This window comes from Quercus suber, unplaced genomic scaffold (assembly GCF_002906115.3).
Source record: "Quercus suber isolate HL8 unplaced genomic scaffold, Cork oak 2.0 scaffold_2, whole genome shotgun sequence".
Lineage (NCBI taxonomy): Eukaryota > Viridiplantae > Streptophyta > Magnoliopsida > Fagales > Fagaceae > Quercus > Quercus suber.
Genome location: NW_027069469.1, coordinates 4,179,958 through 4,203,977, shown reverse-complemented (window position 1 = coordinate 4,203,977; position 24,020 = coordinate 4,179,958). Strand labels below are relative to the sequence as shown.

The following is a 24,020-nucleotide window of genomic DNA, read 5'->3' as shown; positions in this document are numbered from 1 at the left end:
AAGAGGAAGAAAAAACAGAGGCACTAGAAGCAGTGGAGCTGATCGAAGGGGAAGCAACGAAAACAACCAGAATAGGGATGACCTTGAGTCCTGAGATGAGAACGAAGCTCATTCAGTTTCTTAGAGAGAACTTAGACGTCTTTCCCTGGAGCTATGACGACATGCCAGGCATATCTCCAGAAATCATCCAACACAGGTTGAATGTGGACCCAGAGAGGAAGCCCATCAAGCAGAGACGAAGAACCTTTGCACCCGAAAGAGACCAAGCCGTCACTGACGAAGTGAGCAAACTCTTGGCGGCAGGCTTCATGAGGGAGGTATATTATCCAGATTGGCTTACAAACATCGTTCTAGTAAAGAAAGCAAATGGGAAATGGAGGATGTGTGTGGACTTCACGGACCTAAACAAGGCCTGCCCGAAGGACAGCTTTCCTCTTCCAAGAATAGACCAGCTCGTAGACTCTACGGCTAAGCACAATTTGTTGACGTTCATGGACGCGTTCTCAGGGTACAACCAGATAAAAATGGCTGACGAAGACCAGGAGAAAACCACCTTCATTACCAGTCAAGGGCTCTACTGTTATAAGGTAATGCCGTTTGGACTGAAGAACGCTAGGGCAACTTATCAGAGATTGGTAAATAAAATGTTCGTCTAGCAGATAGGCAGGAATATGGAGGTGTACGTTGACGATATGCTCGTCAAGAGCAAGGAAGAGCTTGCACATCTGGACGACCTGAGGGAGACATTCAATACCCTCAAACAATACCAAATGAAGCTGAACCCTGGTAAATGTGTTTTTGGTGTTGCCTCCGGAAAATTCCTGGGATTCATGGTGTCTTAGAGAGGAATAGAAGCAAATCCTGAGAAGGTACAGGCCATAATCAATATGGCATCACCTAAGACCGTCAAGGAGGTCCAAAAGCTCACAGGCCGGATTGCAGCACTCAACAGGTTCGTCTCTAGAGCGACGGACAAATGCTTGCCATTCTTTAAGACCATGAAGCAAGCTTTTGAATGGACTGACGAATGCGAAGCGGCATTCCAAGAGCTCAAACGTTACCTTAGCAATCCGCCACTTCTAAGCCCGTCCGAAGAAGGTGAAAACTTGTATTTGTACTTAGCAGTATCATCTACAGTAGTCAGTGCAGCCTTAATCCGAGAAGAGGATAGGAAATAGCTCCCAGTTTACTATGTCAGCCAAGCCTTCCAAGGAGCTGAATCCAGGTACCCAAAGATCAAGAAAATCACATTCGCATTGATAGTAGCCTCACGCAAGCTCAGGCAATACTTCCAGGCAAATCCAATCTTAGTGATGACGGACCAACCCATCAAGAAGTCTATGAGCAAGCCCGAAGCAGCTGGGAGGATGGTTCAATGGGCGATTAAACTCAGCCAATTCGACATGGAGTACCATCCCAGGTCGGCCATTAAAGCACAAGCGTAGACTTCATCGCCGAGTTTACCTATCCAGACGAGCCCAACCATGCCAGCGAGAACAAAACATGGATAATGCAAACTGATGGCTCGTCAGCCCAAAAAAGAAGGGGAGTAGGGGTAGTCATAACCACCCCTGACGGAAAAGTATTGAGATATGGAGTTCAGCTAAAATTCCCAGCCATCAATAACGAGGCTGAGTACGAAGGAATTCTGACAGGCCTAAGGCTCGGGAAAGAGCTTGGAGCCAGGAACCTGCTGGTCCAGAACGACTCAAAGTTAGTAATTGGGCAGATCAAAGGAGAATACAAAGCAAAAGAAGAAAGAATGCAGAAATACCTCAAATTGACAAAGCACTTGACGAAGGAATTTGAAAAAGTGGAGTTCATCCAAATTCCGAGAAGCCAGAATAGGGCCGCAGACGAAGTTTCAAAGATAGCCTCGTCGGAAGAAACAAAATCAAAGACAGACCTGATGATTGAGATACAAAAAAACCCCAGCATAGAAGAAATTTTAACATTCGCAGTCCAGAGCGAAAGTAGCTGGATGACGCCCATCATGTCCTTCCTCCAGGATGGACACCTACCTCAGGACGCAGATGAAGCCAGGAAGATCAAGAAGAGAGCCGCCAGATTCACGATTCTCAATGACGCCTTATACAAAAGAGGTTTCTCCATGCCTTACTTGAGGTGCGTTGACGAAGGAGAAGCGGAATACGTCCTAAGAGAAGTGCATGAAGGAATTTGCGGAGACCATGCAAGACCAAGATCCTTGGTAAGAAAGATTATGCGAGCAGGGTACTTCTAGCCAACCATGCAAGATGACGCGTCAAGGTTCGTCAAGAAATGTGACAAGTGTCAGAGGTTCGGGAATATTCAACGCCTGCCATCAGAAAAGCTGACGACAATAACATCTCTATGGCCGTTTGCACAATGGGAAATTGACATCGTTGGCCCCCTGCCTCAAGGCAAAGGTCAGGTAAAATTCCTACTAGTTGCTATTGACTATTTTACTAAATGGGTTGAAGCAAAGGCATTGGCGACCATCACTGAGACCAGAATCCAGGGTTTCGTCTGGAAGAATATAATCTACAGATTCAGGATTCCACGGACGATCATATCAGACAACGGATGATAGTTCGATTGCCAGGGATTCAAAGACTTCTGCTCAGGCCTAGGCATCAAGAACCAATTTTCATCACCAGGCCACCCACAAGCGAATGGACAAACGGAAATGACGAACCGCACGTTGCTCAAGATCATAAAGACCAAACTAGTCGATGCGAAGGGTGCCTGGCTAGAAGAACTGCCTAACGTCCTGTGGGCCTACAGAACCACGGCTAGAACCCCAACAGGAGAAACCCCCTTCAAACTTACCTACGGTACAGAAGCGGTGATCCCTGTCGAAGTAGGAATAACCAGCACCAGACGAGAAGCGTTCAACGAAGAAGAGAATGACGACCTATTGCGAGTTGATCTAGATTGCCTTGACGAAGTACGAGACAAAGCCTTCAGCAGGATGACGGAATACCAGAAGAAAATGATAGACTACTACAACGGAAGGGTGAAGCTCAGGCGACTCGACATAGGAGACCTCGTCCTACGCAAAGTAACCCAAGCAACCAAAGACCCAACTCAAGGAAAGCTCGGCCCCACTTAGGAAGGACCATACAAAGTCATTCACTACTCCAGACAAGGCAGCTACCATCTGAAGACCCTAGACGGATAAAGGCTCCCAAGGCCATGGAACATTGAACATTTAAAGAAATACCATCAGTAGATGTAATGGAAAGACGTATTCATCATTAACAATCAATAAATTGATTATTCAACCAATACTTGTGTACAAACAGGCCTGCTCCAGAAGAAACTAACAAAAGCTAAAAATGGCTAAGTAATAAGATTCCGCGTAGACGGATGTAAGTTACTAACGAATAAACCCGCCTGAAAGCCAAAAATGGCTAAGTAACAAGATTCCGCGTAGACGGATGTAAGTTACTGACGTAAATAATATCACTAAGAGTGATTAAAAAGCCAAAAATGGCTAAGTAGTAAGATTCCGCATTAACGGATGTAAACTACTGACGACAACAAAACCCTAAAAAAGGTGTAAGTCATAAGAAGTCGAAAAAATGGCTAAGTAACAAGATTCCGTGTAGACGGATGTAAGTTACTAACGTAGATAATATCACTAAGAGTGATTAAAAAGTCAAAAAATGGCTTAGTAGTAAGATTCCGCATTGACGGATGTAAACTACTGACGACTACAAAACCCTGAAAAATGTGTAAGTCATAAGAAACCGAAAAAATGGCTAAGTAACAAGATTCCGCGTAGATGGATGTAAGTTACTGACGTAGATAATATCACTAAGAGTGATTAAAAAGCCAAAAAATAGCTTAGTAGTAAGATTCCGCATTGACGGATGTAAACTACTGACGACTACAAAACCCTGAAAAAGGTGTAAGTTATAAGAAGTCGAAAAAATGGCTAAGTAACAAGATTCTGCGTAGACGGATGTAAGTTACTGACGTAGATAATATCACTAAGAGTGATTAAAAAGCCAAAAAATGGCTAAGTAGTAAGATTCCGCATTGACGGACGTAAACTACATCACAAGCCATACCGTGACAAATATAAACTACTAACGCTCACCGTTCCAAAGAAGGTGTGTCTCATAGAAACGAAAAATGCTTCACCAAACACATCACATATGCAATTAAGAGCATATAACTCGCAAACACAGGTAAGATGCAAGAAGTAAATTAAAACTACCATTGTTTCTTTACAAACCCATAAACACTGGGCTTAAACATTGTTCCCCAAGAAAAAAAAAAAAAAGAAAAGTGTTTCTGGATAAGATTTACAAAAAAAAAAAAGGCCACAACGGGCAATAATCAACAGGCAAAAAAAAAACTTAAGTAACAGGTTCAGGCTTCAGAAGTCGGAGGGGCATCAACGGCCGCATCATTGTCAGCGGGGGCATTTCCTGGAGCGTCATCGGCAGGGACCATAGACAGAGCAGCTTCGTCAGCGGCCATCTCTTTGTCCACTTCTTCTAGGTCCAGGCTTCCAATATCAACGCCAGTTGGATGCTTGACCATGTACCTTCGAAGAAGTTCAAAGCCTTTAAAGTACCAACTGAAGAGCACAGTATTGTACTCGTCAGTGGTTTGAAAGGCCTCAACGGACCTAGCCGCGATGGTCTTCAACGATTCCTTAGAGCTTTGAAGCTACTCGTCCTTCTCCAGGTTCAGCTGGCGCTCAACTTTGAGGTCGTCACCCAAAACCTTGACCTTCTCCTTCAAAGTGGTAGCTTCGTCCATGGAGTCAATCAGGTTCTTCTTCAGCTTTGAGTTCTCACTCTCTAAGGCTAGCACCTTTGACGAAAGGGATGCCAGCTTAGCCTCTTGAGTGAGATACTCAGAGGCGATATGTAAGCTTTCTCCCAAGACCTGAAAAGATGTCTCAGTTCTTCAGTAAAAAAAAAAAAAAAAAAAGATTGCTCATGAAAGAAGTAAAAGCACGTCACCTGGACGAGCTTGTGGACGTGGCCACTAGCAACTGTGTTGAAGGGGACCCCAGAAAAAGCCTTCAAATCGTCAGCCGTCACGATGCTATGGGCCCTTTCAACGGCCAGCCTTTCATCCCCCCAAATCGTAGAGCGAGAAGCATCCCCTTTCTCCTTCTCCTTCTCCGACAGGCGTGGCCTTTTAGTGACGGGCGTAGGAAGCTCCTCCACTGAAGTAGATGGAGAAGTAGTCCTCGTCGTCTTAGTGCCGGAGACAAGAGGGGTAACAGAGGCAGGAGGGGTGGCAGAAGGAATCCTCCCTACTACACGCACGGTCTTTTTTCCTATATTCGACAAGGGCTCATCCTTCTTTGCCCTCATCTTCGCATACATCTCCTTGTTGAACTTAGATGTCATTTCTGTCGAAAGAAGAACGCTAGTCCCGAATAAAAACACAAGAAATAAAGGAAAAAAGGGCCAACACTGACAAAGCTGGAACTTACTCTCTTTTTTCCTTCTATCTCAAGATTTTTTAAGACGAAAGCAGAGGGTTCAGGCCCGAGGCAGTAGAATGCAAGAGTTCTGGGATCAACGAGATCGTCCCAGCTCTCGATGGTCTGCGAGTATTCAATGGCCTTCTGCACTCGTTCCCTATACCTGCTCTTAAGCTTTGGTCATCTCTTCACTAAAAAAAAAAAAAAAAAGGTTTAACACCCATGATAGTAAACACAACGGAATTCAAGAAACGAAGAGGAAATATTGACACACCTAAATTCGGGGTTTCCCATCGCCGACGTAACCTCGGGAGATCACCCCACAACTCACCCGAGGGTGTCTCAAAATCGTCCCTAGACACAAAGAAGAACCTGGACTTCCAGTACCTGAAAGAGGATGGCAAACCCTTGACGATCCTAGTCCTTCTTTCCCAGGGCAGCAATTCATAATACCCATGCTCCTTGGATGCCTTCAGGCGGTAAAGATAGACAGGCTCGTCCACCCTAAGCATGTCCCCGTCATTGGCAGCCAGCCAAATCCCCATACAACTCACCAAGATCCTCCACGAGTTGGGCATTAGCTGCCCGGGAGCAATACCAAAATGGTCTAAAAGCTCCATGAGGAAGGGATGGACCGAGAACCTCAATCCACAGACGAAGGCAGATTCATAGAAGTATACCTCGCCGGGAAAGAAGTGACAGGCTCGATCCCTCTCACCTGGTAGATGAACCCTAACCCTATCTAGAAATTGAAATCTGTCCCTAAATCTACCTAGGGTTTTCGCGTCCAACCCACACTCCTCCTCCAGAGCATAAAAAGCCCTAACCTCTCGAAGGTTAGAATAGGCTGTATCCTCCTCTACTGGGTTACCGCTAGACGATAACCCAGTCTCGAGTTCACTAGTCCTGACCTCTGACATCATTCTCCCTTCCTTCACTAATTCTTCAAACCAATCAATTGATTGACGTAGAAGAGGCAGTAAATCAGCCAACACAACGGCCAAACTATTGCCCTCGTAAACAAAATTTTCAAGATAAGGAAAAGTTCATAAAGCCCCCCCTAATCGAGCAAAAAGAAATGAAATTGAAGGGCAATCTAACCTAACCTCAGAGCTACTGAACATGGAAAGCTAGAAAAACGCAGAAAATCAAGAAGGACCTAAGGTACCCCAAAAAGAAGCCAAACAAAAGAGAAACAGCAAGGAAAGAAGAAATAAGAGATCAGAAATTTACAACGATGCGAATAGGCAAGATAAACAGAAAGCAAAAAGAAGAACATACCTCAAAGAAGAAAACCGTTGCACTGCGCAGGAAAAAATCGCTGAGAAGAGAGGCGGAGAAGATGAAGACCAGAGCAATAATGGAGGTGCTTTTTCAAAAAAGTGAAAAGAAAATGATGAGAAGAGGGGAAGTTTAAAACCAATGATTGGGAAGCTGAAAAACTAGCAGGAAAATCAATGAGACTCATCATGTGAAGCATTAACTCCCCTAATCAAAAGGTGCCACGTAGGCCACAACCCAAAAGGAACCGCCGTAGCACATTAAATACGGCTCAAAAACCCAACCGCTTACAATCTAGAAACCTTTCACCTTCCTTGGTCAACACGACATGTCATGACGACCACGGAATCCGGGGGCAACTGATGGGATTGACGAAGTAGATGATGGAAGAGGTAATCTGAACCGACGAGGCAAGCCTTCAATGACGAGCATACACTTCACTGACGACTCTGAACATTTCATTCAATGCCATCAATAAATGTCAGGGACGGTTACAAAACCAGTCGAACAGACCGTTGGGACAAAATTAAAGCCACATGATGAGGCCAGAAAAAGTTACCCAGAGGGATATTAAGAACCACTATAATTACCCAACGGCTAGAGACTACAACAACATATATAAAGCCCTCACACGCCCCAAAGAAAAGGTATGAACATATTGAGATTGATACTATTTGATTGCTTACTCTTGAGTAATTTTTGACACTAACTTTAGCATCGGAGACGTTGTGGCAGGCACCACACCGGTGACCGTCCTTGAGAAAACATCTTTGCAAGAGGCCGAAGATCGTCTCTGTCTACATTCATTGACTGACGAATTCACACTTCATCACCTTTTATTCAGGATGTAAATACCTTTTTGTTCTTCCTACTTTGCTTGCTAGAAAATAATTTTTTTTTTTTCCTTGAACAAAATACTTTTCTTTAAAAAAAATTTACATGGAGAAATTGTAGTATTGGACTATGGATAGTGAAGTATCTTCTAGTCAAATATTACTTTGCATGACTAGTATGAGATGGCTAGCGCAATAATTAGTGGATGAAATTTGTTTTGGGTAATATTTATTGCATGCAAACAATTTTGCACACACTATTTTATGATGAAAATCATGACTCTAAGTCAAAGTTTGAATTCAAAAATAAAATTTGTTTAAAACTGTGTGTAATAAACGCCAACTCATTTGTTTTTACTAAAAAAACTTTTGGTACGAAGACCAGAAAGTCATTCTAATGTTAGGTCGAGCTCATGCATCCATGAGTTAAGTCAACAAAGTCAATAAAGTTGTCTGAGTTGCCAAAAAATGGAATTTCTCTAAAAATTAAACAATTTCTAAAGGGAATTTCCATTTCTTTTTTTTCTTTTTTTTTTTTACAAATATATGCATTTTATCATTTTTTGTGTTTTTAATTGATATTATTCTTTTCTAAAGTAGTCAATATACTTCTAACTATTGTTATTATGCATTATATTTTCTTAATTTCTTTTGGTATAACTAAAATTATTTTAAGTTTTAAATTTATTATTCAAAACTCATTCTTAAGTTCCAAACTTGTATTTTCTTATTCTTAAGTACATACACCAAATTCTACTAAAGTGGACCGAATGGACTGAAGTTGACTAAATGGACCAAATAGACCGAATAGAACTAAATTGGACCGAATGGACTGAAATAGACCAAAGTAAACCAAATGGACTGAATTCCAAACCGTACTTAGTAAACATAACTCAAAAAATTAATAATAATTAAAATCTTAACAAATGGTGTTGTGCAAACAATGTGAGGCATGTAGACATTACAATGCACTTAAAAGTGACTACCAGAATCAAACACGAAAATCAGATAAAGTGCCTCAGAGGGCTCTTTAATCACTGAACTACATTGAAAATCATAGAGAGACTCTTGGGAGGAGAAGTAGGAAATAAAGAGAAAATACACAAAAATTTTCAAGGAACTTTAATTTCCTCTCCAAAATAATTTCAACTTTGTCCAAGTTTATTTGTATTTCTTGTTCTTGAATTACCTTTCTTTGAATTTTGCAAGAGAGATTAATAAAAATATTTTGAAAGAAAAAATCCACTCTTAAGGAGGGAAAAATTTAACTTCAATCTGACAAAAAGCTCCACCTCATCCACCGTTTCAATTAACATGGCCTACTTTCATGGGAATTTAATTTCAAGCCCACGTATATTAAAAAGACAATACCCACTTTTTCTCTCTTGGACCAAACTGATATCATGAATTGATTCAACTTTTCTTTCAAAACTTACAAATGAAATCCAAAACCAGATAATTTAACTTGTAATGTGCAAATAACAACTTAGAAGAATTAATTCTTTGCATGCTTTCCATAATAAAATTATTACTTTAATTTGAATAATAACGTGTCTATTAAATAATTAATTAAATATTTGATTGCTCATATTTACTAAAGAATGATGGTCGCACTGGGTGCACAAGGGTACCTCACACTTTTTCATAATGTAGTTAGACCCTGAACTTGTCTTTAGTAAAGCAAACACCATTTTTCTTATCACATTCATAAATAAAAGAGTTTTTATTTCTAATTTGGGTTTCCTTACCAAAAAAAAAAAAAATGTATAAGTGAACACTTTAATATTTATTTACAAAAGAAGAGTACACAAAGCCCAAAAGTGGGATTGGGTCTTCAAAATTTGAATACACTATTTCATCGTAATATTGCAAAAGAGAACCATGGCCCAACCCATCTTCCTTGGAAGTGAAGAAGACCCACATTGGGATAAGGAGATGGGTTTGTGCACATTGGTAAAAACTAAGCAGGTCCAAATTGCTAAGCCATGAGCATAAGGCATTTAGCTTCTCTTCTAACTACAAAATAGTTTAAACTACTTTTTAAGTCCTTCGTAATCAAAGAGTCATCTCAAATTTTTTGTCAATTGGATACTATTTACTATATGATCCATAAATGTAAAAGCAATCTTTGATAATCCCACACAGATGGGCCAATTAAATGATATTTGCAAGCTAATCACCACCATCATCTTGATCTTGATCTTGATTCTTTGTCATGCCCTTTAAACTAAAGTTGTTCAATGCTTTGCAAATCTTTTGGAACAAATTTCTGGATGTATTAAGTACTAGAATTGTTTGGTGACAGGGGAAGGCATAAATTTGTTTGTAACAACGACGCAACACCTCTACTAGGATTCCACATAAATTAATTAGGAACAGCTTTAAAGGACCAACAAGGATTGAAGCAAGTAGCTCACATGCAAGGATTGCTCAAATGACACAAACAATCTTTAACATGGGGAGGAAGGTTGCGTTTTGAGGTCCTAATTTAATCCCCAAAAATGTAGTGCCATAGATAACAACTACCATGATAAAGACCAGCACGATTGCACCATGTTCTCTTAGTGGAGAGATACCCGAGCCTCAAAAGTCTACTCCAAGAATGCCAAGAAAGACTAATAGGAGAAAGTTAAGAGGCTCATGGAACTCGGTAGAGGAACGAGCTTCCTTCTCACTTCCACAATTAAAATTTTAAAAAAAAATGACATAAATCAGTTTTATTAGTATGTAATCCTTGCATATGTACACGTGCATTAAAAAATATTCACGATTATAATTACATTAGAAAAATTTATACCTGAGTTTAATATTATTAATGCACATGTTTGAATGTTACTAGCTCATAGTGTAATAATCACTTCAAAAGTATAAATTTTTGTGGGATGTGGGGGGTAAGAGGGCCGAGGTTTAAGTCTCCAAAAAAGAAAACTTATTTATATTTTAATAGGCTAGAAATATTTTTAATTGGTGTTGAAAGTGTTTTTATATGGACATAAATTACTTTTAAAAACGAATGAAGTAGTTTTAAATTGTAAAGGTACTTAGCACAAAGTTGGAGAGTATTTGAAATCTAGCTAATTGAATGGCACTTGCCGTAAAATTAGAGTGCAATAAGAATCTAATTTATATTCTCTATTGAGCTTTCACTTTTTTATATTACTAGTTGTTAATCTATTCAATACCGAAGAAACTTTGACAAAAAATATATGATACATATTTAATTAATAAGTATTAATAAATTAAAAATCAAATTAATTTGTAGAAAACTACTTATGTAATTTAATTATAACTTTTTTAGAGAAGATAAAATCTAATTTGATAAGAATTTATTGATTGTTGGGTTACTTTATCCAAAAATACAATGAGTTCCAGTAAGTTTAAAAAATATAGTTTAGCATTATTTGTAATTTTAAAAATCAAATAGAAACTTATATTAAAATGATGATGTGAAAAAAAAAAAATACTTTCAAAAATTTATGTGATGATATTAGAAGTGGTCAACAAATAGACAAATTTTTTTTTTAGAGTTCAAAATTATTGGATATAGATGTAGATGTAGGTTACTATTTCACCAAACAATAAAAAGATATTTTGTCTCTTACGCAACAGATAAAATCTGTTGTAATATACATGGCCTTAACGTAAAACACTATTTTCAAGAGTGTCGTGACTCGTGAGTTTTAATTTTTAGGGGAATATTTTATATTGTGGGGAACTATGATTTTATCCTGTTTTCAAACTTTATATATATATATATATATATATATATATATATGAAGAAGTAAAGGAACAATTTGGATCATGGTTTCCTAGATGCGATCAAGGTTTACTAGGGTTTGTTTCTTTGTTAGTTTCCAAATAATCCGTAGATGAGTTTCTCATTACTTGCCTTAATTTATCCTTTTGTTTCGCTTGATTACTTGAATAAACTTTGAACACAAAGACCTCCAATATGTCGCTAATGCCAATTAAGAAAAAGACAATAATGTGGCCTGTAAGATCTAATTGTAATTGAGATAAAGTTTGGCTCCAATCATATCTGGAGTCAATGTATATTCAATTGTTTATATCAAGGACAATACACATAACTCACTTATTAGCTATTAGGGGTGCTTAAACTTTCCTTTGAATTAAACTAATTAATACCTAGTGAAGCATTTTCATATGTGAATATCACTTGATACAATATAAACAAAATAATAATAATAATAATGATGTTATAAATGTTGGTGCCACTTATAGTGGGAAAATTATAGAATATTAAAATAAAATAAAAATAAAGTACTTCACTATTATATGAAAGGGGAAAGTATGCATTTAAGATTCTTTTAGAGTATTTTATAATTACCCGGATTACTTTACAAAACAAAGCTCAATATGAAATATAGAGAATAAATCGATTCACAAAAGAAAATATTAATTAGTTGTGAAATAATAAAATAAAATAAAATAAAAAATAAAAAAGGACTTACATGGGAAATCAAGGTGGTATTTATAAGAACTCTTGGAGGAAAAAAAAAAAAAAAAATCCAACATGCAAGTATGAACACTGACTTGATTTTGTCCAACTTTTCTCAATCTCGATTCCCTAAAACCCATTATTTTCATCGACATAATACTATACATTTTCATAAAACTGTGTAAAGTGTACTTTATGAGCATCGAGCATCGAGCTGGGTTCTCCATAAGTGTACCTAATGCAATTACATCAGGAAACACAAGAGACTAACAAGGCATCTTGAACCAACTAGGTTAGCTAGTAACTAAGCAAAAAAATGAAGAAAGATATAAAAGATATTCTTTTTCTTCCGTAGTCCTCGTAAGACTAAGTACCGACGTTTCCCAACCAAGTAACCAGAACTTCTTTCCTCTTTCAATTCCATGCTTGCCTTGTCGTTGTTATCAATGCCTACCCCAACATCATATATATATATATATATATATCATAAGAAAAATTTATACCTAAGTTTAATATTATTAATGCACATGGTTTTTTTTTTTTTTTGCATGATTAATGCACATGTTTGAATGATACTAGCTCATAGTATAATAGTCACTCCAAAAGTATAAATTTTTGTGGGATGTGGGGGGTAATAGGGCCGAGATTTAAGTCTCCAAAAAAGAAAACTTATTTATATTTTAATAGGCTAGAAATATTTTTAATTGGGGTTGAAAGTAGTTTTATATGGACATAAATTACTTTTAAAAAGGAATGAAGTAGTTTTAAATTGTAAAGGTACTTAGCACAAAGTTGGAGAGTATTTGAAATCTAATTGAATGGCACTTGCCGTAAAATTAGAGTGCAATAAGAATCTAATTTACATTCTCTATTGAGCTTTCACTTTTTTATATTACTAGTTGTTAATCTATTCAATACCGAAGAAACTTTGACAAAAAATATGTGATACATATTTAATTAATAAGTATTAATAAATTAAAAATCAAATTAATTTGTAGAAAACTACTTATGTAATTTAATTATAATTTTTTTTAGAGAAGATAAAATCTAATTTGATAAGAATTTATTGATAGTTGGGTTACTTTATCCAAAAATGCAATGAGTTCCAATAAGTTTAAACAATATAGTTTAGCATTATTTGTAATTTTAAAAATCAAATAGAAACTTATATTAAAATGATCATGTGAAAAAAAAAAAGTACTTTCAAAAATTTATGTGATGATATTAGAAGTGGTCAACAAATAGACAATTTTTTTTTTAGAGTTCAAAATTATTGGATATAGATGTAGATGTAGGTTACTATTTCATCAAACAATAAAAAGATATTTTTGCTCTTACGCAACAGATAAAATCTTTTGTAATATACATGGCCTTAACGTAAAACACTATTTTCAAGAGTGTCGTGACTCGTGAGTTTTAATTTTTTAGGGGAATATTTTCTATTGTGGGAAGAAAACTATGATTTTATCCTGTTTCCAAACTTTATAATATATATATATATATGTGAAGAAGTAAAGGAACAATTTGGATCATGGTTTCCTAGATGCGATCAATGTTTACTAGGGTTTGTTTCTTTGTTAGTTTCCAAATAATCCGTAGATGAGTTTCTCATTACTTGCCTTAATTTCATCCTTTTGTTTCGCTTGATTACTTGACTAAAACTTTGGGCACAAAGACCTCCAATATGTCACTAATGCCAATAAAGAAAAAGACAATAGGTAGCCTGTAAGATCTAATTGCAATTGGGATAAAGTTTGGCTCCAATCATATCTGGAGTCAATGTATATTCAATTGTTTATATCAAAGACAATACACATGACTCACTTAACAGCTATTAGGGGTGCTTAAACTTTCCTTTGAATTGAACTAATTAATACCTAGTGAAGCATTTTCATATGTGAATATCCCTTGATACAATATAAACAAAATAATAATAATAATGATGTTATAAATGTTGGTGCCACTTATAGTGGGAAAATTATAGAATATTAAAATAAAATAAAATAAATTACTTCACTATTATATAAAAGGAGAAAGTATGCATTTAAGATTCTCTTAGAGTATTTTATAATTACCCTAATTACTTTACAAAACAAAGCTCAATATGAAATATAGAGAATAAATCGATTCACAAAAGAAAATATTGATTAGTTGTGAAATAATAAAATAAAATAAAATAGAAAAATAAAAAATGACTTACATGGGAAATCAAGGTGGTATTTATAAAAACTCTTGGAGGAAAAAAAAAAAAAAAAAAANCTTATCAAAAAAAAAAAAAAAAAAACTGAAATTAGTCAAATTACAATCAATATGAACTATGTCACCTAAATGATATAGTAAATAGTCATTTAATTATATATAATATATATATATATGATGTTGGGGTAGGCATTGATAACAACGACAAGGCAAGCATGGAATTGAAAGAGGAAAGAAGTTCTGGTTACTTGGTTGGGAAACGTCGGTACTTAGTCTTACGAGGACTACGGAAGAAAAAGAATATCTTTTATATCTTTCTTCATTTTTTGCTTAGTTACTAGCTAACCTAGTTGGTTCAAGATGCCTTGTTAGTCTCTTGTGCTTCCTGACGTAATTGCATTAGGTACCCTTATGGAGAACCCAGCTCGATGCTCATAAAGTACACTTTACACGGTTTTATGAAAATGTATAGTATTATGTTGATGAGAATAATGGGTTTTAGGGAATCGAGATTGAGAAAAGTTGGACAAAATCAGGTCTGTGTTCATACTTGCATGTTGGTGTGTGTGTGTGTTTTTTTTTTTTTTTTTTTCCTCCAGATTTTTATAATACACTTGATATTCCACTTAGTCTTTTTATTTTTTTTTTCTTTTTTTTTTTTTTTTTTTTTTTTTTTTTATTTTTTTATTTTTTTTTTTTTATTTATTTTTTTTTTATTTTTTTTTATTTTTATTTTTTTTTTTTTTTAAAGTATTTTAAATTATTTAAAAATACTCTAGAGAATTAAATTTTTTTTTTCTCTTTTTATAATATTTTTTTTTTTTTTTTTTTTTTTTTTTTTTTTATTCCATAATTTTTTTATAATAAGTATGCACCCGGTTGAATTTTCATTAAGTCATTTTTTATTTTCTATTTTAATTTTCAATTAAAATTTCACACTAATAATAAGTTTCTTTTGTAAAGGATTTTATTGCCTCTATATTTGAATATTGAGCTTTGTTTTGTAAAAGTCATTAATTGTAATATACAATACTCTAAGAGCAAACTTAAATGCAATCTTCTTCCTCCTATTTCTTTAATTTTGAAGTAATTTTAGTTTATTTGTTTAATATTTTAGTCCAGTATCAAGCGAAACAAACATTTATAAATCATTATTATTAACTATCTTGGATTATATGAAACAAAAAGAATATTCACAATATGAAAATTGATCGCACTAGGCTATTAATTGTTCCATTACTTCTTAAAGTTTAAGCACCCTTTTTTTTTTTTTTTTTTTGATAAGGATTATCACTTCAGTTTATAAGTCTTTTATAATAAAATTTGTGATACCTTTAATTTTTTTCATAATAATAACCACATATATTAAATTAATACAATTGCAAGGAAATCTATTATATCCATAAGGTTTGTGAAGCATGATATAAAAAAAAAAAAAATTCACTTCGGCATGGGCCAAGTTATAACATCATGCTTCCCTGACACAAGGGTCACCATTTGTTTTGTACAAGGAAATCGATGATCTTCACAGCCCTTTGTTTTTCTACAGCTCTGGTGTATCTCACCAGGCCTTTGACTAATACTCATAATACCTTTATCTATATAAAATGTAAGAAATGTGCCCTAGGGCTAGAAGCCTAGAACAATCAACTCACACTCAGCATTGGATAAATCCGCCAAATCCAGAACCACCAAATCTGAAAAGGGTTGATTCTAAGAATTGGCTTGGTCAGCAACCTGCAAATGCTCACATTCGGCGAAGGGTAGAAGAAATAGGGACCCAACGTGATCAAGTTTGTTGACGAGTTAACACTAGATTGAGCCCCACCGACCTGTGATTACCCCTACGAAGGATTGAGAAGTGAAAGAATTCCATTTTTTTCTAGAACTTGTGCTCTTTTATATAAATGCTACATAGTATAATGTGACACTCAAATTTTTTGCGAATTGAATTGCATTGGGCTGTTTGAGTGTGTGTTATGTAGGCATATGCTAAGCCCCATATTAAAAGTTTGTTAAGCAGATTTTGAATTTAAGTGATTACGAGTAACTTCAATTGCAACTTGACTAATCATTTTAGGATGTAAGAGAAACTCAATACATGAAATTATAAATATATTCAATATAAACAATAAAATGTACGTATAAGTTGAACAAAACTTAAAATAAAGAAGACCCTTATTATGCAGACAAAAGATCTCTTAGTTTTTGGAGATGTTAAATTTTTGCCATGACATGAAAAACAAAAGTCCCTTGGAGATCAAGTAAAACCAAAAATTGTATTATAATCATTAGCCAACATGGACATTGATATAGGAGTCAGGAGATGCCAATGTTGAATTCATGCAGAGAGATTTTTGAAATTGGAACGATCCGTACGAGAAAGGGTACGTAGGAAATGATTGAAAATTGTGTACCCTTAGGAGCCATCTCAACCCAGTACATCAGCTTCCGTACGTCATGGTTGGATCTGGTTGATGATTCATTCAGGCTACACGTGACAGGAAAAGCCCATGACCAGTGACTACATAATTTTTCACAATTTCTTGTTACAATTGTGATGAGGCAAAGTATGATTAGTGAAAAACAAATAGTGGGTTCATGTGCAATATATTGATGGTTAATTATACTCACAATCTGCCACATTAGAGTTGGGGTAAAAAAGTTATAAAATATTTTGTGATTTTAGAACTACACTGAAACGTCATGATTTACAAACCATTCCAACCACACTCAAAATAATGATTGTTATTTTAAATATTTATAATCTACTTAATAATATAAAATTTACAAAAGAAAAAAAAAGTGAAATAAAAGTTTACCCAGTACTTGATTTCTTGAAAGTAAAGTACCATACCAAAAAGACAAAGATAAATCACTCCACGGTCCACACTTTAAAAACTAATTAATACCTTAAATATTTATAATCCACTTAATAATAAAAAATTTACAAAAGAAAAATAAAAGTGAAAAAAAAAAATTTACCCAGTACTTGATTTTTTAAAAGTAAAACACCATTCAAAAAAGAAAAAGAAAAAGAAAACAAAAAAATAAAAATAAATCACTCCACGGTCTACACTCTAAAAACTAATTACTATCTTAAATAATTATAATCCACTTAATAATATAAAATTTACAACAAAAAAAATAAAAATAAAAAAAGCTACCAAACTTTGAATATCTCCTAATTTAAGTCGAGCACCAAGTCTAAATATTTTTGCTTTCTAATTTCAATTATTCACTATCCTGCATGTGATTTAAAGTTGCTTCTATATATTTATTAATTTTATTTTAAAGGGCATATATATCCGATAGGGTTAAGACAAAGAAATTCTTACTGGATTGAATAAACATTATGATAAGTAATATATACCCATAAAATAACTTATTAATATGACCACATATGATCTCATGATTTCAAAGCAGGTCCGCTGATTGATTGTTCACTCCCACCTCAACCCAATGCAATCTTTACGCTCTTCATACTCTTTTTCCTTTCTTTCTAAAGCAATGAAAGCTGAATCCTGTTATCTTTTGCTTATGCTGACATGTCCTTGTACACTTCCAACACCATATTTGTAATTCCAGAATCACTAGTTACGGAAATATGTATTCTTGACTTCTTATTTATCAAATGGACAATCTGGTTGTATATTGAAAAAAAAAATGGAAAAGCTCATAAAGATAACAATGATTTTCAACTTTTCTTTTGGTGATGGTCCCTGCAGCAGCGTGTTTGCTCTACATCTTTAGCATTACCTGCAGAATGTGAAAGCAGAGTATAGTACTAGTCACTGAGACCACTGAGTGTGATCATTAGTAGTTTTGACTTTCAATTAAGAGGGCTAACCTGGCCTGTTTGATGAATGTAAAAAGATACAATCTTCCAATGAAGATCACTTGTAGAAAAATAAAAAATTAGCTTATATATAATATATGTCTAGGATTTGAGTAAGGAGCTCAGTTCCCTTATCCAGAGAGTCTTGGCTACAGAAGCCTTCATGATTCTCTTCATATGCGAGTTCTCCACTAGTCACTAGAGCTGATACTAGGATGACCATTAGTGCCATTACAACAAAACCCAATTCCCATTCCTCTCTCCAGAGTTATAACTATCTGCTGCAGCATTTCATACGTCCTTTGGTTCGTTTGGAATCATTAGATTGAGGGGAAGGAAATGGGAGTAAAGTAAAATTAGCCAAAAATTAACCTTTTTTCCAGCCAATTCCTTGCTCTCCCTCCGTCTCCCCTCAATCCAGACAGGCCATTAGTGCTCTTGCCTTTTCAAGATAGCTACTCTGCATAGAACTGCATACAAAGTATTATGTAAGAACAGGAGTTGGCATCTTATCCATTACGTCATAGCTATAGATTAAATTCAATGACAAAAGTAAAACTTGATGCTTTAGATATGTCCTAGATTCAGATACTCAAGATAATAGCTCATGAGTCATGAAAGGATTTTGTGATGGCTAAGTTACAACCTACAAACTCAGCTTGATTCATTGTTACTTGCCATTATGTGTTTTATATTTCAAATACAAATGTACTGAATTTCTACCACATAATTATTTGAACCTTTCAACTCATTATGATGTAAAATCTAAAAACCGGCCTTACAAACAAGCTAATATTATTGTCCGTAGTCTTGGAGCACTGCTCCAAACTCTCACAAAGGGGTGTGCCCTCATGGTGGGTCTCACGTGTTGGACTCACCCCCTTTGTGAGAGAGCCTTGAGCAATGCTCTAAGACCATCTAAGTATTGCCTTAAAAAAATTTCAATTCAATGGACCTCTTGATACAATCAAATAGAAAGATCCAAAAAGATATTATTTTAAGACCTCAAATGATTTGACTGAATAATGTTTTTTGTATTTGTAATAAACTAAGAGAAAAGCAATATAAGTAATAAACTAAGAAATAATGATAAAGTGAAAAACTTATTGATAATGTCTCCAAATGAAGAGCCACTATAGGATAATCTACACCAACTACGACAATCCAGTATATGAGAAGAAATTTATTTGGATTTCTTGTTTTTTTTTTTCCCCTTTCTCTCCTTATTTCCTAACACATATCACACGAATGTTTTCTTTTATTTTCTTACTCCTTTTTACTTCTTACTTGTTTCCCTTCTCTTCCTTTAGCTCTAACCAAACAAAGTATTAGTTTATATATTAGCCATTCACTCACATGGTCGTGTTATATGAAAGTTCGGTAGGTGACCTTCCTATGCATGTGTTATGTCCAAACAAAGTCATGACATATAGAGTTTGAATAAATTAAAGATTTTCATCTCATAGGAACTTATCTGATTAGATTAGATTGGTCTTGTTAGATTGTTATTATTTTCAATTTCAATTTGCTATGAGATAGGACTGGTACCTTATTTGATCCAGGCTATTTTTGCACCTAGAAGTTGTTAGGATAGGGCAAGGAGAATAGCCCAATTCAATTTCCTTTTGCCATCCTAGGAGGAGAACAGCCTCATTACCATGGTTTTAAAAACCGGATTGATCGGTTCAATTGGAAATTGGACCCTAATCTGAAGGTTCTGAAGGTTCTTGCGGAGCACCTAGAGTCTTTTAACATTCTTGCGGAGCACATGCATGGATCTGAAGGTTCTTGGCCAAACCTAGAAGTAGTGCTAGTTCTTAATATGTATGAAGTTGCACGCTTGTGTTTCCCTTGTTTTAACAGCCTTCACAACCTACAAACAAGAGAGATAACACCAATATTATTGGAAACAAGTGGGAAACCAATTGAGTATCCTAGACCATAGTTCCTTGTACTCAAGCCTGTTCCTTCACCTTTCCTTTCCTATGTTTTAACCAAAAAGACTGTTGGCACACACGACACTGCCAATTGTACTCGGCAGATAATAAGAATCACTCATATTCACTGTAACATGTGCAATTTCTGATTCCTTATACTGACCCCCATTTCTTCTATGATATTTTTCATTTTTAACCACCATGTAATCTGTGTTTCAGTGTTTTCAAGCAAGCAAAAAAAAAAGATAATGTCAAGTCTAGAGAACTAGGACTAATTCAAATAACAATCCTTCACTATATATTTACAGACAGCCCAGCCACAGAATCCATTCTGAAATTGAAGTTCATTTAAGAAGCTAAAATTATAAGATTCTTTTTAGAAACAAAGCCTGTATGAAAAAAGAGGAAGCCACTATAGTTCTTCACTAGCCCGAGTTGTACCAAAAAGGGGAAAAATAAATAAATAAATAAATAAGAAGGGCAAAAAAATGAAAATTCAAGTATGTGAACACTGGATTCCTTCCATTATTCTTGCCCACTTGATGCTACATATGTCTTTGGATTCCTAGCCAAATACCTCAGTGTTGCAAATTGGGCATATCTGTCAAAAATACAGTAAGGTCAGATAAAAAAAATATAGGCACAAGTAATGCAGATCTAGAAATCTGAAAAAGTTCAGCTTTAATAAAAGCACTACTGACCTTGTTAATGCTAAGCCATTTGGTGATGCAATCACTATGGTAAACATGCTTGCACGGCAATTTTATTTGCCGATCACCTCTTTTGTACCTCATCTGGCAAACCACACATCTGTTTGCAGACAATACAAATACATTATGAATCAGCTTACACAGACAATGATAGAAAAGAGGGAAAGACCACAATTAAAAAAGAAAGTAATGCATCTAGTAACAATTTTTCTGAAAGGGGGAGCAAGACCTTCAAATCAAATCTACAAGTAAAAAAACAGATACAATGAAGAAATTACTGTTCAAGGAACCCTATATATGAGGAGCCTAAGAGCAATATTTAGTTCAGTTTCTTTAGAAAACATGGTTCTAATTCACACAATGAATGGCATCACCAGATTTTTATTTCTTTTAAGGGGCCAATCTATCTTAAAGGTTGTGAATCCAAATTTCTAGTTCTTTTTCTCCCCACTTAGAGTAATAAACTTATTGAAACAAATGGAGAATACATAAAAAAAAAAAAAAAAAAAAAAAAAAAAAATCATCTGAAGTAGGCACCCACTTTCTGCAATAGACTTCTTGTTGCAATGTCATAAAGAAACATCAATCACAACATTGCAAATGCTTGATAAACTAAAATTCAGCAACAAAAATAGATTTTCAGTTGCAATTTACCATTAAAACAATCTGAAACAATAACTCCATCTGTTCTGCATGTCAATTCAACCATAATTTGAGTTCACTAAAGTGTTTTCATCCACATTCCTTTACCATGAGAGAAGCGTAGTTGTTGAACACTAGCTAAGTGCTGTTTCTGGAAAACCTAAACTATGAGATGCAAGATTAAAAACACAAAAATGGGTCCACCTATGAGATGCAAGTGATGACCTTAACATTAGACAAACAGCCCCTCTATGGCAACTCAAACAACTTTACTGACTAAACCCATGGACTCATTAGCACGACCTAACATTAAAATGAATTAGTGGTCATGTTAACTCATGTGATAACACGATGGTATGTTAACACATGGGTAAACATCACTGCACCAGCCACCAGACTGGTCAAGCAAGCAGAATGATGTCAACTTTCATTTTGAGGTTAATATTCAAGTTCAACCCAAAGATACTTTACTATCCATAAGGCATTGCAAAAATTTCTCCATGTCTTGAAAAAAAAGACTCGTTTCTAGCAAGGTAAGTTGGACAGACCACATCTAAAATACCAAGGGCAATGCAGGAAACAGAGAGTTGTTTATCTATTACATGACGTCCCTAAACTTCTGGTTAGAAACATTTGAGTACAGATAAATATTTAACTTGCCTAGGGAGGGAAAAAATGACGCATGTTTGCCTATGGCATGAAGACTAGTAAAGCAAATGGTTTGATGGGTGAGAACTGGTTTATCTCCATCCATAAATGAAAGTTGGGAAGATTAAACAAATTAGCTACGAACAAGAATTACCTCTTTCTAGCTTTCTTTGCTGAGAATAAGTTTTTAAATTTGTACTTTGAATTTGGAAGCAAATTAATAAGGTCCTGTGAAAGACCTCGACTTTGAGTTCCAACTGCCTCACCTAAGTCAAGTAATTCCTGCATAACAGGAAAAAGAAAATTTAATGTGCCTAACATCTAACCATTGTGATTTCCTAATAATTATTTTACTAAAAAAAGACCAAATTTGAATCACCAATCTACTTTGAATGGTAGTTACATACCCTCGCTAGGCCGCTACTAACAGTGCTTCTACTGCTCAATAAGAGAATATCATTCACACAAAAAAGGATAAATATTGCAAATCTTCCAAACTGCAAGTAAAAATTATAGTACAAATTACTTTATATAAATATATATATATATATATTTACATTTATATATGTATTAGTACAAACTATATGTAGCAACCTCATAGGTCATATTATCCGGATCAACATTGTCTTGCCATGCAACCTGCAACGATAAATAACGTAGAAGACAAAATGTTTACTTAGTTTTTAGCATCAGGGCAGTACAGATTCTACGCGTAAAGTTAGCAAATGCAATTGAGCATGAATGAATGCATAAGATTTCAAATAAAAATAACAGAAAATGACAACGGTATGATCATAAGTGTGGAATTACAGGCATGATTCTAAATTTGGTATTACACTAGAGAAAGAGAAGACACTGAGGATGACTGAGCAGATGAGGATTCTGATATGAAGTGAAGTGGTGTTAGCTCATATTGCTTCAAAAGCCACAAATAGAGTTTGAGAGAGACCAAAAATGATCTAGAATCAAGCTGCTTTTTTTTTTCTTTTTTTCTTTTTTTGGACATAGGATGCTAGCTCATAAAAATGATGCAAAATTAGGGATCATTGTGGAGATGACCCAGACTCCAGACCACAGGATGTTAGCTCATATTTGCTTCTAAAACCATTTCGAAGGGTATCGGGAATTGCACTATTGACAATTTGACAAATCTTCCAAAAACTACAAAGCTATTATTTTATTTTTTTGGTTTATCTTCTTGGGTCCACTGGAAGCCCATTTGCCCGGCAAAGCTATTAGTTTGATACTTAGGTTAATTATTCAGATCTAGGCTAAACATTCATCACAATCAACATGCACAACGTAAATCCAAATAGCACAAGATATAATGACCTAGGAAAACAAATAAAACAACTTGTTTTAAAGTTAAAAAACCTAAATGGAACTATCCCAAGAGAATAATCCACTATATCAAATTGAGATTTACAATCAAAAATACCAATTTGTACTAAATCTAACTACAGTTACTAAACTAAACTTTAAACCCCTCATACTTCTTTGATGTGGATCTTCTCTCACATGAACCTCTAGTTCACACTTTAGATCTCCTACATAGACCTCCAATCTATGACTCCAAGACCACCTTTAAAGGTTTAGATATCTGAATGTTCAATTAGTGTATAAAACACTATGAACGTTTAGACCCCCAATATATAAATTACCAATTCATGCTTAATATCAAACAATGTATATGCGAAAAATGAATATAAGCTTATACTAGAATTAATAAACAATCTAAACCAAATAAAATCATATCCACAGCAGAAATTAAATGGCAAAGATTAAGGGAAGAGAGATGCAAATATAAGGACAACACAATGATGTGTTATCGAAGAGGAAACCGAAGCCTTCGGCGTAAAACCTCTCCGCTGCCCTCCAAGCAGTCAATAATCCACTAAAGAATGAAGTTGGGATACATGAACAATAGAAGACCCTCCAAGCCTAATCTACCCAGTGTACCTAAGCCCTCCAAGCTTCTTGCTCCAACGAGGTTGCGTCGAATCTTTATCTTCTTTAGCTTACTGGATTCCGCTATA

General features: G+C 35.2%; 1 protein-coding gene across 1 annotated transcript; it reads right to left on the bottom strand.

Annotated features, from left to right (window-relative positions):
* Positions 1 to 20,256: 20,256 nt before the first annotated feature.
* LOC112008654 (E3 ubiquitin-protein ligase BIG BROTHER-like) lies at positions 20,257 to 22,635 on the bottom strand (the record flags this gene model as incomplete). Its single annotated transcript, XM_065778924.1, has 4 exons — positions 20,257 to 20,585; positions 20,686 to 20,794; positions 22,139 to 22,266; positions 22,579 to 22,635. Coding segments are annotated over 4 exons (330 nt in total), but the record flags the coding sequence as incomplete, so codon positions are not given.
* Positions 22,636 to 24,020: the final 1,385 nt, after the last annotated feature.